Source organism: Eriocheir sinensis, chromosome 4, assembly GCF_024679095.1.
Source record: "Eriocheir sinensis breed Jianghai 21 chromosome 4, ASM2467909v1, whole genome shotgun sequence".
Lineage (NCBI taxonomy): Eukaryota > Metazoa > Arthropoda > Malacostraca > Decapoda > Varunidae > Eriocheir > Eriocheir sinensis.
The window spans coordinates 28,333,345-28,348,718 of NC_066512.1; the positions used below are offsets into that span (position 1 = coordinate 28,333,345).

Sequence of the window (15,374 nt, forward strand, 5' to 3'; positions counted from 1 at the left end):
CATCTCTGTCGCATTATCCCATGCCACTGAATTAGCATCCAAAAAAAGACTGACTTGTTACTCTTAAATGGCTTAAAGAATAACGAAGTTGGGAGTATCATACACTATAGCTACGCGTGGCCTCAGTGCTCATCTCCGTCGCACTGGCTCTTGAACCATGGAGTCATAAGAGAAAATTACTCCTGTACTCATATAAATTCCATGTAATCTTCACCTCAACGTTTGAAAGCACTTTGATGTTTCCACAACTTTATTTACTGAAACCACCAGCAAAATAAATTAAAATAATGAGCTGCGATTCTTGGACCGTGCAAATACAGTTAAGAACCAAAGTTTTATTCGAATAAATTCAATTCAATTTGGTCATTACAAATTGTCTCAGGTATTTTTGTAATTGCATGTGTTTTGCATCAAAGGTGACTATTATATACTCCCCTGTGTGTGCATGTGTGGGTGTGTTCCTCCCTATCCTTATTCATCCAAGTACTAATCATAAATCTTGTGTGCGTGTGTGTGTGTGTAATTCACCACGGCCTGATCACGAGTTGGACTCGCTTTCGCCAGCAGGTACCCTCCCGACACGAGCACGTGCATGCTCATTATCGTCGATCTCTGGGTACTGCCAGGACCTCACACACTACACACCCCATCCCCCTTGCTCAAGGGGGGTCAGTAACCACTCCTAGTCAACGGTAACAATCCGGCCTGAGTGGGGCTTAAACCACCGCCTGTTTGGCCGTGAAGTCTTGCAGTGCGGCGCTGTGTGTGTGTGTGTGTGTGTGTGTGTGTGTGTGTGTGTCAAACTCTAGGATTAAATACTCTGTGGAATCACTTTGGCATAGCATAACACTGGAAGAATAATAAATACTTAATAATTCTTGACATATTCCTCCTCCTCCTCCTCCTCCGAGCTACAGCATAACACTACACTTTCCTCCAAGACAGCAATGAAAAAGAAAAGAAAAAGTCAATGGATGTCGTAGTATTGTTTTCACAGACTGCAGAAAACTGTGGAATGTTTGTATTGCACTGAAACACAAATAAACAAACAAAAACTACTACTGACTGATGACTGGTGGCAGCCTAAGACATGGCACCTTGCACTCACTTCAACGTGTTCTGTATGAGTCTGTCTGTCCATTAACCACTTCAACCCACAAACACTGCATCCTCAACCATCCCTTAGACCTGCCATAGAATGTGTTGACCAATCCATACAGACCATATTCCAATTAGTACTCATATCAGAAAACAGCTTTAGACTAGGTGCCAATAGACATTACCAATAGCAAAAAAATAAGATGTTTACAAGTTGGTATTGTTTTATTTACCAATTTTTTTGTAAAGAATTGTCCTGTAAAAAACGGGTGAGGTATTGATTAAAAATAAGACGTGCCATTACTGGTTGTATTCGCCAGTTTGAAGGGTTTGGGGAATCTGTTTTTTGGTTGAATAAGAGGAAGAGGGTTTGCTGGACTGCTGTCAGAATAAAGTGTTGCCAGTCATACCATTCTGACAGTAGTTCACTTTTTTCTGATGTAAGTACACACTGGAACAATAGCTAAGAATCAATGTCAAAATATCATTACCAATCATTTTTCTGACAGTGATTAATTCTATCAAAATAAAGAGCTACCAATCATTATTCTGACAGTCATTCATGTCTAGGCCCAGGGTGTCTACAGGAATTTTTTCAAGGGGGGGCAGAGCCGATATGACTTTGATATGATTTTGGTGATATACTTAAATACATCAAATTTCATATTTCCTTGGTGAGCCACAAGGCAATGGCACATGCAGTTTCCCAATAACTGCAGCACCAAGGGTGCTGCTGAGGCTTTGAAAAATATTAATTTCATTACAACGTGAATGAGAATATAACAGATTTCTGAGGAGGGGCACCAGCCCCTCCTTGTCCCCCCTCCAGACACCCATCGCCTCATCCTTTTTCGAGATAAGTACAGACTGAATCAATGGCCAGGAACCAGTGAACACGCCCTAATCCTGTAGGTGTGTCAGGTCATAAAACACTCTTGGGTAGCTGCAAATAGAAGCATTGATCCAACTTACTCCAAACTCCCTGACTCGAGTGTCCCTTCCCCTTGTGGCAAGGCAATCCCCTCCCCTGCCAGCTCATCCCCCCTTCCCTCCCTCCCACTCACCCCATATGACTTGCTGTGCTGAGAGCTAAGTAAGGTGGATCCATACTTTTATCTACAACTGCACACATACACTTATTTCCTTACAAACCTTAACATACTCTCCCTTTGAGCATTTTCACATACAGGTGATTTATAAATAGGCAAGAACTGCTTAGCTTTATGAGAGAGCCCGAGGACTCAAGTCAAGATTCTGGGAGCAGTGGTTCACAGAGCCACTCTGTGAGGCCTTTGGTGTACATGTTACTTATCTTTGTCCTACTCTCTGAACAATGGAAGCAAGTGTTGAGTGAAATCCTAGAATGTCATTGGTGTTGGCATTGATGAACAGGGCCAAGCAGAGATAGAGTGATTTACAACCCTCCATTCTACCATCTCCATTCATCTTTGTTTTCCTGTCTCAACAATGGAAGTATTGAATGAAATCCTAAAATATCATTGGTGAACAGGGCAGAAAAGAGTTACATTGACTTACAACCTTACATTTTACCTTCTCAGTTTATTTTCGTCTTACTGTCTCAACGATGGAAGTAAGTATTGAATGAAACCCTAAATAATGATTGGCGATTGATGGACAAAGTAGAGCAGAGTTGAGGGGACTTATAGCCATCCACTGTCTCATTCAACTGATGTATAATACATATTGATTTCCACAATGACTTCCTTCCCTTACCATCATTAATTCTACTATTTCCATTGATGCTTACTGAACTTTGCCTCAACTTAATACTAGCAAGGTATTCATACTGACAATGAGGAACAACCAAATATTTAGAGTTGTGGCAAAGCAAGGTTGTGGCGCTACCCAGTCCACTCCGCACCAGATGGCGAGAAGGAAGGCAAAAATCTCCGTCAATTATTTCCCGTCAAGGCTGTCCATCATAAGAGGAAAATAGTCACAAATATGTACAAGACTGCCGCCAGTATAAGCTAAAAATGTCATGTTGCTTTCGTATCTCCCTTACAGGCATTGCTGTTTGGATATTTTACGACTTGACTATCGGTACAGTAAACTATAGCTAGTAGTCGTAATGAAAAAACTGAGCTACTTTCTTACTTACAGACTGACATTGACTCGACAAGCCACCGACGACTGACAAGCTGCTCTACACACCAACCTTCTTCTCTCTTTGTGCAAATACATACGACTCTTTACAAAATATATATTCAGTACCTCACATGCCTGATCAATGTGTAGTAGTCATTCTTCTTTCCACTTGTTTAGATTTTCCCTCCACAATAATTCTTCCCACCTGTTTAGCTTTTCTGTCCACACACACTTGCCTCCAGTAAAAACTACCAAAATAATTTACAGTTAATTCCACGAAGTCCACGAAGAACTGCGGCCACTCTCACGGCATGGAATAAAAAGTTCTTCGAGTTCTGTCGCGCGTCGCCGTGAGATACGACACAACATGAACTTAGGGTAAAGCAACGGAAGGTTAAGTGTGGAAAATAAAAGAAGTCCCACCACCACCGGTGCCTCTAAGTGGCGGTGGCGGTGTTGGTGTTGGTGGTGTTGTTACTCTTCGCCTCCTTCCACTCCTGAATGGCTGACAACACCTTATCTATTTCCGTGTCGTTTATTCTTTTCTCAGCCTCTATGTGAGCCACCGTCTTTTCATACTCCTCCCTTGCCTTATCAATTCTGTCGTCACAAATTAAGTTCTTACCGTTCAGTTCTAGTAATTTGAATGTCAAATCTCTGAGTTTCTTGTTCGACGAGCATTCCACATTCATGCCAATATTTTCTGCGATCGCAGCGGCTCGCTCCTTCCTTGCCTTCTCCGCCAGAGCGTCACTCACCGAGTCCGGCTCAGATGAAGGCAACTGGTTACTCTTTTCAGCCTCGCCGTCAGCATCTCGTCCAAAGGGCATCACAATCATGTTCTCATTGTCCTGTCTGATGCTTGGCTCAACGTCAACCTCACTGTGAATGTCACTGAACTGTCCCGAGGCGTTAATGTCATTGGCCCTCCCTCTGAGCTGCTGCTGTTGCTGGTTCATGAACAGGTCACTGGCATTATTGTGGGGGTAGTTGACGGGGTGCTGCATCATCATCTGCTGGGACTCAGGCATGAACACGGTTAGTCCCCCGTTTGGCATCTGGAACATCGGCAGTGGAGGGACGTAGGTGCTGCCAGCAGGTAACACGGCCATCGGAACGTTTGGTGAAATCGAGTCCACCGAGCTTTGAGGTTCTTGCTTGATAGGAATGTTCATGTAGTTGTTTCTGCTGTAGTCCACGACTGACCCGTCCTCGTCACTCTCGTTCTCCGCCACTCTTCTCCTTTTCCGGTCGAATTCATTGTTTGAGTTCTTTCTCTTTGACCTCTGAGTCTCTCTTGAGCCGTTCGAGATTTCCGTCAGGGAGTTTGCGTCCCAGTTTTGCTCCGTCCAGTCTGAGTCGCTGCCGGCGTTGGTGTGTGCTGTCAGCCATGTTTCTTCGTCACTCAGAAGTTCCGTTTTCCTGTAAAAAGTATAAACATATACACGAGAACTGAGTACAGTATGTACCATCACAATACATATGTAACCATTCCATTCTTTGCCTAAGCTCAGACACTGGATCTTGAGTAGCCTTTTGTCATGTGATCTAAGAATTTCTAGGGACAAATAGGAGAAATATTTTATGGTTTTCCTGTAAAAGGTATAAAACAAATACAGAAGAAATGAGAATGTACCATCACAATACATAACCTTTTGATTCATTGTCTAAGCCTTTGAGAGAATAACCTTTTGTCATGCAATGTAAGAATTTGTAGGAACAAACAGTAAACAAACAGTTTTAGTTTTCCAGTAAAAATAAAAATAAATAAATATACAAGAAATGAGAATGGATTGACACCATATATAAGCAACCATTTCTATAATCCTTTGCTTTAGACACTAGATCTTGAGTAACTTTTAGTCATGTAATGTCAGAACTAGTTCTCAGAAGAAATAACAGATATACTCGTAGGTCATCTGATTTATGATTATGCCAGAAAGTGTGTGAAAGCTGTACATCAAACTTTTTTCCTGTTTTCTCATTGCTACTTGTTCAGGAAGGTCATCTTCACAAACAAGGCTGAGTAATAACTGAAGTCTGCAGCAAATGTAGGATGATTGAGGTAAAGGAACACAGGACTTCATCATCATCATCCACACTTTGTCATGTGTATTTGTAGTGTGAAATGTGAAATTCCCAAGGTTGGCATCAAACTCCAGTACTCTCATCATCAGCCCTATCACTCTAATCAAAGGCCTTGCCCTGTCTGTCTGTCTGGTGTTGGAGTATTTGAACCTCAGTACTTGTCAATCCATGGGTCTCTATACCCCCCTGATAGATGAAATGTACAAACAAAATATAATACAATACAATAAATTCTAAAATGAAGAGGTAAGCAATGAATCAGTGATAGAGATAAATACATACACAACCACCTGACATATGAAATAAACATAGAAAACAAAATAAATAGGAGAAATTTTAAGATAAAAAAGTAGGCAATGGGTCAACTGCACTGATTAATACATACACAATATCCGAGGCCATGAACCTTGGCTCGGAGCAGGTGAGGAGGACTCTCGGGGTGAAGGCGTTGCACCTGTAAGGGTTGGGCGGCAGCGACCGGCTCAGATACATCTCCCGCAGGCCCTCGGCAAACTTACTCAAGGGCATGTCGATTTCTGCAGGACAAGGAGCAGTGCATGAGTGTATGGTTGATACATGAGGCATCCAGAGAAGGGGCGTAAGGGACACAGCTATTTTTTTCAAGTTGCAAGGGAAAAGTAATCCTCGGTCCACAAAATACAAGGTCGCTTTTACCCTGCAACTTGTTTCTTGTTCTTCCTGCAATGTGTAGTCTGCCTTTCCTACTGCAGACAAGAATAAAAATGGCTCTTTCCCTTATGCTCCTTCTCCTTCGGTGCCTCGTATACATTAGAGAAGAACTGATCTCTAAAGTCAACGCCCAACCTGTTAACTCATTAGGCATTGTTTTTTGTCATCCTTCCTCCTTTTTTTTTATTCTTCTTACTTTACTGTTACTGTCTCTTTTATTTTCCACATCCATGTTTGCCCATCGGGGGACTCTGTTTGGGTATATGGTAATTTTGTACTTTCATTTGATGCCCTTTCATGGATCTCAATAATAAAAATGATAATAATAATGAAGTTGGCCGATCAGCGAGGCATTGGTAGCATTATTCTCAGCCTCAGCCAATCAGAAGCTGCAGTACTCTCAATCTCATCCAGTCAGGGCCAAGGAGAGATTACCAGTGTTCTGCCTGCTGCTGCTGCACTCTTGTTGGCGTCAAGCCTCGTGTTATTATTGTTCATTTTACTGTCTTTTCAACACCTAAGTTTCTTTGTTTGACTGACTTGACTCACTGTTTCAGAGTGGCTCATTATTGTGTGGCATATATCTGATTCATTCTAAACATCAAGTAGTTGAGTAAGGGTTGCAATGAGTCCTTAATTCAGTGTCTCATGTTATATATAAGTCAACCTCCCCTAAGACTAACTACACCATGTTTGAATGAAGAATAAATGTAGTAGTATTATGGTATGTAACCATGGTGCCGCATCTACTGTGGTTGTATTGCGCAAAGAAGTATCATGCTGACCAATAAATCCCCACGCAAACTTCAAAATTATGGTCGAAAAAGGCAGACCAGAAAAACTCGTCACCTGCCGGTAATCTGGCATCCAGAAAAAATTATCACTCACCCTTTAGGGATTAAAGTCCAAAATTCAGGGTCTTATGCCTCCTAGAAAACAAGTTTACATGTCAACTCCCGAAAGATGACCTTCAAAATTTGTTAAAAAAACGACTTTTTCTGGACTACACATTGAGGAATTTAGCAGCAGCAGCAGCACCTGTGATGGCTGGAGGCAGCGGTATGTCCTCGGGGGTAATGGGTGGGGCCGCCTGAGCCTTCCTCTTGGCAGCAAAGTACTTCTTCTTGGACTTGGGCGCCGCCTTGCTGCTGAACCTGAGCTCGTCAGGTTCACTTGCTGAGTCAGTATCTTCGGGTGATAGCTGGGGAGGACAAAGGCAGGAGTTATCTTCCTCAGACCCACATTTATTTATATTACATTTTCTAACATAAATATAAGTTAAATCAATCACAGCTGACACTTTTGAGGGTACATATATCAAAGTCAATAAATGAGGCTGCATTCAATCTATTTTCTCTAACAGGAGCAGTGCTTAGTGGGTTGTTTGTTTGTTTCTTTGTTTCTGTGACCTTGAGTTGCTTCCCTTAGTGTAAAAAGGAGTAAAAAATTAAAAAAAAGTAAAAACAAAAAAATACTAGCCTAAACGATGGAAAAGAAAATGTACAGAATAATGTGAAAATTAAAAAAATAAAATAAAATGAAAAAAGTAAAATACAAAAAAATACTAGCCTAAAAATGACAAATAATGTAAAAAATAATTAAACTAAAAAAAAAAAAGAGGGGGGGGGATAAAGGAAAAAAACAACTAGCCACCCAACCTTCTGAATGTTGTTCCGCCTCTTGAAGCCAGCGAGCCACTCCTTGGTGGGAAGGAAGGACGGCACGGTGGAGATGCCCTCGTCCTGTGCCAGGTGCATCTGGATCATGAGCGCCTTCTTCTGGATCATGGAGTTGCTCATCGGGATATTCCAGTGCCGCAGGTTGTTAATCCACTCCATGAGTTTCTTCTCCAAGGTCTCGTACTTATTCACCTTGGGGGCCTTGGTGGTGGGGGCCTTGGTGGTGGTGGGGGCCCTGGCGGTGGTGGCGGTGGTGGTGTTAGTGGTGGTGGTGGTGGGTGTGGACGCGTTAACGAACTTACGCCCAGCTCGGTACAGGCTCATGATCTTTAGCCGGCTTTTCTTGATGCCTCGGACAGTTGTTTCGTGCACGCCAAGGTCCTCCGCGATTTCCATGATGGTCTCGCCTTCGTCCAGTCGTTCCAGGACTCGGACTTTCTGGTCCAGTCTCATGTAGTGCTTGAATTGGAGTTGGTGCGATTCCGAGAACTTCTTCTTCACACGCTGGATGGTCGAGGTGCTCACGCAGAAATCACGCGCTATTTGCTTCAGTGAGACTCCCGCTTTACACTGCGCCACGGCCTCTATCTTTTCTTGGTATGACAGGCCTTGGTCCTTCTTCGCTAACACCTTTTTGCTGAGCTTCAACCGCTTCCGCCGCTCTATGGCCGCAAACACAGACTCCTTGTTCCTTTCGGTGTCCAGGATATCCTTCACCGCACTATCGTTCTTGTACTTGGTTTTCTCAACGCTGATGTGGTATTTTTCATCCATGGTGGGGGACTGCAGGGTGTCCTTGAACTTCTTTTTGATGCGCTGGATGGTCTGCCGGCTCACCCCCATGTCGTCAGCGACCTGCCCCGCCGTCTCCCCGGCCTGGACTCGCTGGAAGGCTGTGATCTGGTCCTGTATCCTCAGCACCTTCATGCCCTTAATGCCAGAACTTCCAGAATAGTTTGAGTCCTCATCGCCGTCTGAGTTTTCCTGCAGCGTGAATGTATCAGAAGTGTTGTTAGTTTCTATCAGCATTATGTTTCTCAGGCTAATCCCAAAAATGTGTTGCAAGTTTAAGTGTAGTATAATCCTCATCTCAAGAGATCAAACATCTTATTGATACCATAGTCAAAGCCATATATGTTAAAAGTGTTTCTGTTGGGGCATAACAATGAATAGCAGTCCATTCTGTGTGTAGCTGCCAAGGAGAAAAAGAAGAGGAACTCCAAGGAGGAAATTCACAGACACCAAAGAGGAGGACATGCAGGAAGTTATAGTGACAGGGAGAAGCCCAAAGAGGCAGCAGCCTGGTCATGTCCTCACTTCTCTGTACAAGCCTGGATACATAAAAAGTTGTTTGGACCACATTCATTGTATCAAATAAAAACTTTTCAAAAAAATTTAGTGTCAAAACTCTTTCCTTCCTACACATAGAGGATACATAATAAATTGGATGTGTCATTACAGGACACAGTAAGTTTGACTCTGTGCTGTGGAAACATAAGCAGAGGTGAGAACAACACAGGGTATATTCATATATTCGTGCACACCATTCAACTTGGAATGCTATAAGGAAAATTTGAACACAGGAACAGCAATGAACTGTTGTGTCAAAATACTGACTGGTAATCATTTTTTCATACGAGTGTGGGAGCCATTGCTTACCGCAAGGTTTGCCTCAATGAAGAGGCCACACAAAGTCAATTTTTATGTAATTCAAATTATTACTTCTATAAGATTAACAGTCCATCCTTGCACTTGGCAAACCTATAGTTTGCATTCTCCTTAATTTTTAAAATATAGCAATTACTAAGCCATGATGTGCACTAAGTCTGTGAGGCTGGGAAGTGACTAAATGCTAAATGTAACATTTTTTACTACAACCTCAGTTGTGCTGTTTCCTGAATGCTGTATGTGCACTATTTGGCTTTTCTACTTGTGCTTATCCTTTTTGCAGGCAATATTCACATGTATGTTTGTTAAACAGAACTGTAAAATATACAGGAATGTTGGGAAAAATGTGCAATGCCGGAGGTGTCCCCATTGACCCGCTGATATAGGTTTTCCAATGATTTGCCGTTGGTATTTTCTTTCTTTGTGAGGCAGGTGATATGCCACCAGTATTCCCACAAGGTACAAGGATGGACTGTGCACAGGGTAAGTCAAGGGGTTGTTGGGAGCGTTAATGGAAGTAAAAGTAAGAAATAATTGGAAATAAGTAGGATTTTTTTTACACCCATTCTTTGAAGAATGTATACTTTAAGCCAGGCATGATGAGAGGTACTTGAAGTGATTGGAATGGTGCACAGAACCCGGCGAACAGATTCTAATGTTTGGCACTTACAGCGGAACTGAGCGTACTGTCCACAGTGCTTTGGGGTTTTCTGAATCTGAGCGGCCAGCCGCTGTTCAGCTTGAAGTGTGTGAAGCCCAGTTCCCGCGCCAGCCGCTCGGCAGCCCCATTGATGTCAACCTCATCCACGGGCACGCCCTCAGCCTTCTGTTCATTGTACCAATCCATCACGGCCTGGTTGAGCGGCTCTTCCCTGTCACAGTTCACCTTCACATCTCCTTCCGGCTTGATTTCGCTTACCTTGTCTTTGGGGTCATTGTTTTCAACGGCGTCACCTTCCTGATCGTCTTCCTCTTTCTCCACTTTGGAGTTGTACTCGAGTGAGCCTCCTCTGTCCACATAGTCTCTTATCATTTCCTTCTCACTCAATATGCGATAGTATGTTGACTTTTTCACTTTGTACTTTTTCATGATCTTCTTGGGGCCAAAGCCTTTCTCTTGGTCGTCCAGGATCTTCAGCTTCACGCTGAGTGGCACACATTTTTTCAAACTAGGAGTCATTGTTGTGGCTGGGGTGGAATTTGTGAGTTTTGTGGATGTTGTGTCTTCACGCTTCACGAACACCTCTGTAAAAGAATGAGGCACATCAGATTATAATTATCAGGTATGTAATTAGTATACCTTAAAACAAGCTTTCTAATAGTTAATAAGAACAATAATGATAGTAATAATAACAACAATAATAATAAGTGGTGTATGTGTGTCCATGTGTACGAAAAGAACCATCACTATTTTCTCCCCTTGCCTCTTACTTTCAAGTAATAATCTCTGCCATCAAAGATTTTTCAATTCACACAAATGCATGGCCTAACTCAGTGGCTTCCCAGAATGATCGGATAGTACAGAATAACACCCATCTAATGGTACAACCTGAAAGGCCCCAAGACCCACCCTTACTATTTGCCATTGTCTTCAGTCAACATCAGAAACATCATTAGACTCAACTTACAGAACCTTTGAGGCCAAGCAACACAAAGGGAGGAGGAGGAGGAAGAGGCAAGGTGAGAAAGAGAAAGAGAAAAATTACTTGTGTATAAAATGATGGTGAAAAATTAGAGGGAGGCAGGAGCATAAGATAATTGCGAGGAGGAGACAGAAGAGGCGGAGAAGGTAGTACATCCATCAGTATCATTACCTCTCAATGGATTACACTGTTACACAATAAATATCTATCCTTATGGTATTTTTGTTCTAAATGATTATTTTAGCTATTTCACTGTGAGACATTCTCTTGCCTCTCATTACCTAACAAGAAGTGCAGAAGTCACTATAGTTAAGGGAATCCACAACTCCCTTAAAATTATTATTATTATTATCACTGGGACAAGGTGCAGCAAACCCTGAACCATAATATACTTTTTCGCTGCCGTACCTACCTGTGGAAAACCGACCATTACGAGAACAACTTGACTGAAACTGAAACTATTACTTGCCAGGAATATGCAGGACAGGGAGATTGCGATCGGGCACTGCTCCAGGCTTGAGTGTTCGCCTGCCCTGGCGGATTGGTTCGTTTGGGTCGACATGCTGTTTCAAGCTGAAGTGTCTTTCGCATACACGGCCTTCTGGGTGCGCATTGCTGTTTCCACATAAGTATAACCACTTTTTCCTGAGCCCTGCAGGTTTTGGAATCCGAAAGCACTTCACTTTTTCACCAATGGAGCCTTTGCGCCGGCACCCGACCACAATGCACTGTGGGGGCATGCTCTCGTGTCTTGTGTCTGGCTTTATTTGTGCTGAGTTCACGACACTTTGTCCTACTTCACTGTAAAGAGTTTTAGGAGTGATGAACCCAGTGCCCAGCGGAGACCTCGCTTACCTAGTGATGGCTTAAGAGGCAAGGGAGGCACCGCTCGTAAGGGAGTGCCTCTTCCCTAGAGGTTACTGACATGCCTCCACGCGTTACTACCATTACACACACACACACACACGCATACATCTAGTCAACCACTCCTACACCTCCAACCTTCATGAGTTATTACAATTATCAACATACAGTAGTGTAAGAGGTAGAGCAAGAGGAGTGCTACAAATATCTTAAGTTGTAAGGTCTGTGAGCCCAGCATACTGAAGACACAGAATTGCTCAGGTAAGTTGTGTAGAAGTATGAGGTAGGAAGCCCTAACTGTATAGCTGCTACAGTTAAAATTTGTGTATGGGGCTAAATGGAACATGGGCCAGGGCCTCAGTGCCAATACCTAATCAAGATTTTATTTCTATTTTCATCATGTTGAGGAAGTACAAGAGGAAGGAAGACTCCAGTATGTTCAAGTACAGCCAATATGACATGGTTAGTGCTCTCCTTGACCTTGAAAAAGGAGAAGACACAATTTGGACAATTAGCAAGAGCTACAAAATCCCCATCACAACTCTTCACAGACATTTGAAAGGGCTTGTCAAGAACCCGGGTCAGTTGAGGGCTTGGGGCATCTTACAACTCTTTTACAAGATGAAGAGAGGGCAATGGCTGTTAATGCAGCTGCCCTTGGTGAGTATGGGCTTGCTTCCAACATGGAAGAACTGCGATGCTTTGTGCAACATTACTTGAACAAGAAGGGTCGACATGCCACCTGTCTCAAACAATTTACCTGGTGTTGACTGGGAGCATGGTTTCCGTAAGCGCCATTCCGACATTATTACAAGACATTGCCAAAACATTTCAAGGAAAAGAGCTGCTGTCTCTGATGCTACTGTTAAGAATACATTCAGAACCTTAAAAAAAAAAACACTTGATGGGATTCCTCCAGACTAGATAATCAGTTATGATGAAACCAATCTCACTGATGACCCCAAAACAAAACTGATGCTGTTTCAAAAAGGAGCAAAGCATGCTCAGCGCATTTCATGTTTACCGCCACATTCCCCGCAGTCTCAAAGGCCCCCTAGCCAATTTTGGTTGCGAGAGGTGAGTATGGGCAAACACTAGAATAATACCAATGTTATTTTTGATGGAAAAAATTTCAGATCTCTTTGCCTACTATGATCCAAGTCATATATAATGATTAATGTGTTGAAATTAGGTTTATTTTGTTTCATTTAGCCCCATCATACAGTGCTGTCTGTTAGGTTAAGATGGAGTGTAGCTAGTACAAAAATATTTAGTTCTTGAGTAATTATGTGGCACCGAGTTACTACTTCCGAGCGCTGGGTGAATAATGACCCTACACTGACCTCACTCATCGACAAACAGATTAGTACTATCTGTTAGGTTAAGATGGAGTCTTGTTGGAATGAAAATATTTAGTTCTTGAGTGGCAATGAGTTACTACTGTCGAGTGCTGGGTGAAGAAGTACCTGACACCAACCTCCTTCACTGACAAATACTAGGTTACTACTACGTTACAAAAGATGGAGTCTAGTTAGTTTGAGAATAGTTAGTTCTTGAGTAATTATGTGGCAATAGGTTACTACTGTCGAGTGCTGAGTGACGAAGTACCTGACACCAACCTCCTTCACTGACAAATAGGTTACTACTACGTTACAAAAGATGGAGTCTAGTTAGTTTGAAAATAGTTAGTTCTTGAGTAATTATGTGGCAATAGGTTACTACTATCGAGTGCTGGGTGACGAAGTACCTGACACCAACCTCCTTCACTGACAAATAGGTTACTACTATGTTGCAAGAAGATGGAGTCTAGATAGTTTGAAAATAGTTAGTTCTTGAGTAATTATGTGGCAATAGGTTACTACTATCGAGTGCTGAGTGAAGAATTATCTGACACCGACCTTATTCTGTCACTGACCTTATTCCCCAACACTAATCGTCCTCACTGACTCTAACCTAACAACCCAACACTGACCTTACTGTCTAACACTGACCTCACTCACTAACCCTGTCCTTACTATCCAACACTGACCTTTTTCCCTGTGCACTGTTTGGACACTAGTCTTACCCTTGAAATAAATAAGGTCAATATGTGCTGAGCTTCCACACACACACAGAAAGGTCAGCATAGGTAATACTCATGTTTAATACAAGTACACTCCCCCTGTCCTTCCTTGCTTTTCCTTTTTTTCTTTTCTTTTCTTTCCTTCCCTTGTCCTCCCGTTTCCTTGTCTTGCCCTACCTTTCCTTTCCTTGCCCTTTCGTTTCCAATCCTTCCCCTTTCTCTCCAATCCTTGCTTTCCTTTCCTTTCCCTTTCTCTCCAATCCTTGCTTTTCTTGCCCTTTCCTTCTTTCCGTTTTATTTCCAATCCTTTCCTTTCCTTTTTCCAATCCTTGCTTTCCTTTCCCTTTCTCTCCTTTCCTTGCCTTGCCCTTCCTTGCCTTTCCTTTCCTTTCCTTTCTTTCCTTTCCTTTCCTTTCCTTTGCCTCCCCTTCACACACACAATAGGTCGCGTCTTGTCAAACCACTTCCACCTTTCCCCTTCCTTCCCCTGCTGACCCTATCTCCCCTGCTGCACGTGTCCCCTGCTACACACACACAGGTACACACAAACACACACACAGGACACAGGTGCACACACACACACGGGTACACAAACACACGGACACCTTCCCGCCTCAGCGTCCTCCATAGACCACTCCTCCCTGACCCGCTCCTTATTTTACTCACCTCCTGGGCTTCCTCCTCCCCTGGGCCGCTTGGGGATGAGTTAAAATGGAAGAGAAATCACTTATCCCGCCTCGGCCTCGATATTTGTGCGTGGGGTGGCGGGATAAGCGTGAAAATGGAGGTTAATGAGGTGGTGGTGGTGCTGGTAAGGGAGGTCATCAGCTGTTGTATGCTTCAGGGGTGTTCTCTATAAACTCCAATCCTTCAGAAAACATGATTATACCGAGGGATTTTGGGTGTATGTCCCCCATTTCCTCTACATTCCCGTCCATTTGGTTTATTCTGACATGTCTAGATGGTGTTTTGACTCCGTTCCATACCCGGATTTTACTCCTCCCCCCACGTTAGTTTCCCGTCTTTATACAGCTTTCCCTTCTCCTGGCACTCCTCTCTCCTTCACCTTTCTAAAATAATGGTGTAGATTCATGGTTGGCCTGCCTAGTTACAAGCCGCGTGTCCCAGGGTTCGATACCGGCCCGCAGCCCACCATGATCGATGTTTCCTGCTCCCTCTGGACTGGTCGATAAATGGGTTCTTTGGGGAAACTAAATGTCACAATGGCCCGGCGTCCGTCTTTAATGATTTTTTCCCCCGGCACAGATTGATGGGCCAAAGAGACGGAGAAACGCACCGAGGCAACGCGTACCTCATAGCCTAATAATAAGATCGATATATATGTCACTATGGATCTCCCTCTGATTCGGGGTAATGATTTTTTTCTTCTCACCACGTACATTCAGGGCCGGGCCAAAGAGACGGAGATCACGCACCGAGGCAACGCGTACCTCATAGCCTAATAATAAGATC

General features: G+C 43.2%; 1 protein-coding gene across 7 annotated transcripts; it reads right to left on the reverse strand.

Annotated features, from left to right (window-relative positions):
* Positions 1–967: 967 nt before the first annotated feature.
* Positions 968–14,992, reverse strand: LOC126981820 (uncharacterized). Of its 7 annotated transcripts, none has more exons than XM_050833404.1 (7): positions 14,568–14,885; positions 11,445–11,776; positions 10,003–10,577; positions 7,644–8,648; positions 7,024–7,186; positions 5,681–5,831; positions 968–4,629 (listed from the first exon to the last, which is right to left on the reverse strand). In XM_050833404.1, exons 2-7 carry the CDS (start codon positions 11,713–11,715, stop codon positions 3,645–3,647), a joined length of 3,150 nt encoding a protein of 1,049 aa, XP_050689361.1. In that variant the 5' UTR covers positions 11,716–11,776; positions 14,568–14,885; the 3' UTR covers positions 968–3,644. The 7 variants fall into 7 exon arrangements, with proteins under 7 accessions (XP_050689361.1, XP_050689383.1, XP_050689352.1 ...); XM_050833426.1 differs by lacking the exon at positions 14,568–14,885 and adding an exon at positions 14,507–14,536 and having other exon boundaries at positions 10,252–10,577; XM_050833395.1 differs by lacking the exon at positions 14,568–14,885 and adding an exon at positions 14,507–14,536.
* Between the last annotated feature and the right edge of the window lie 382 nt (positions 14,993–15,374).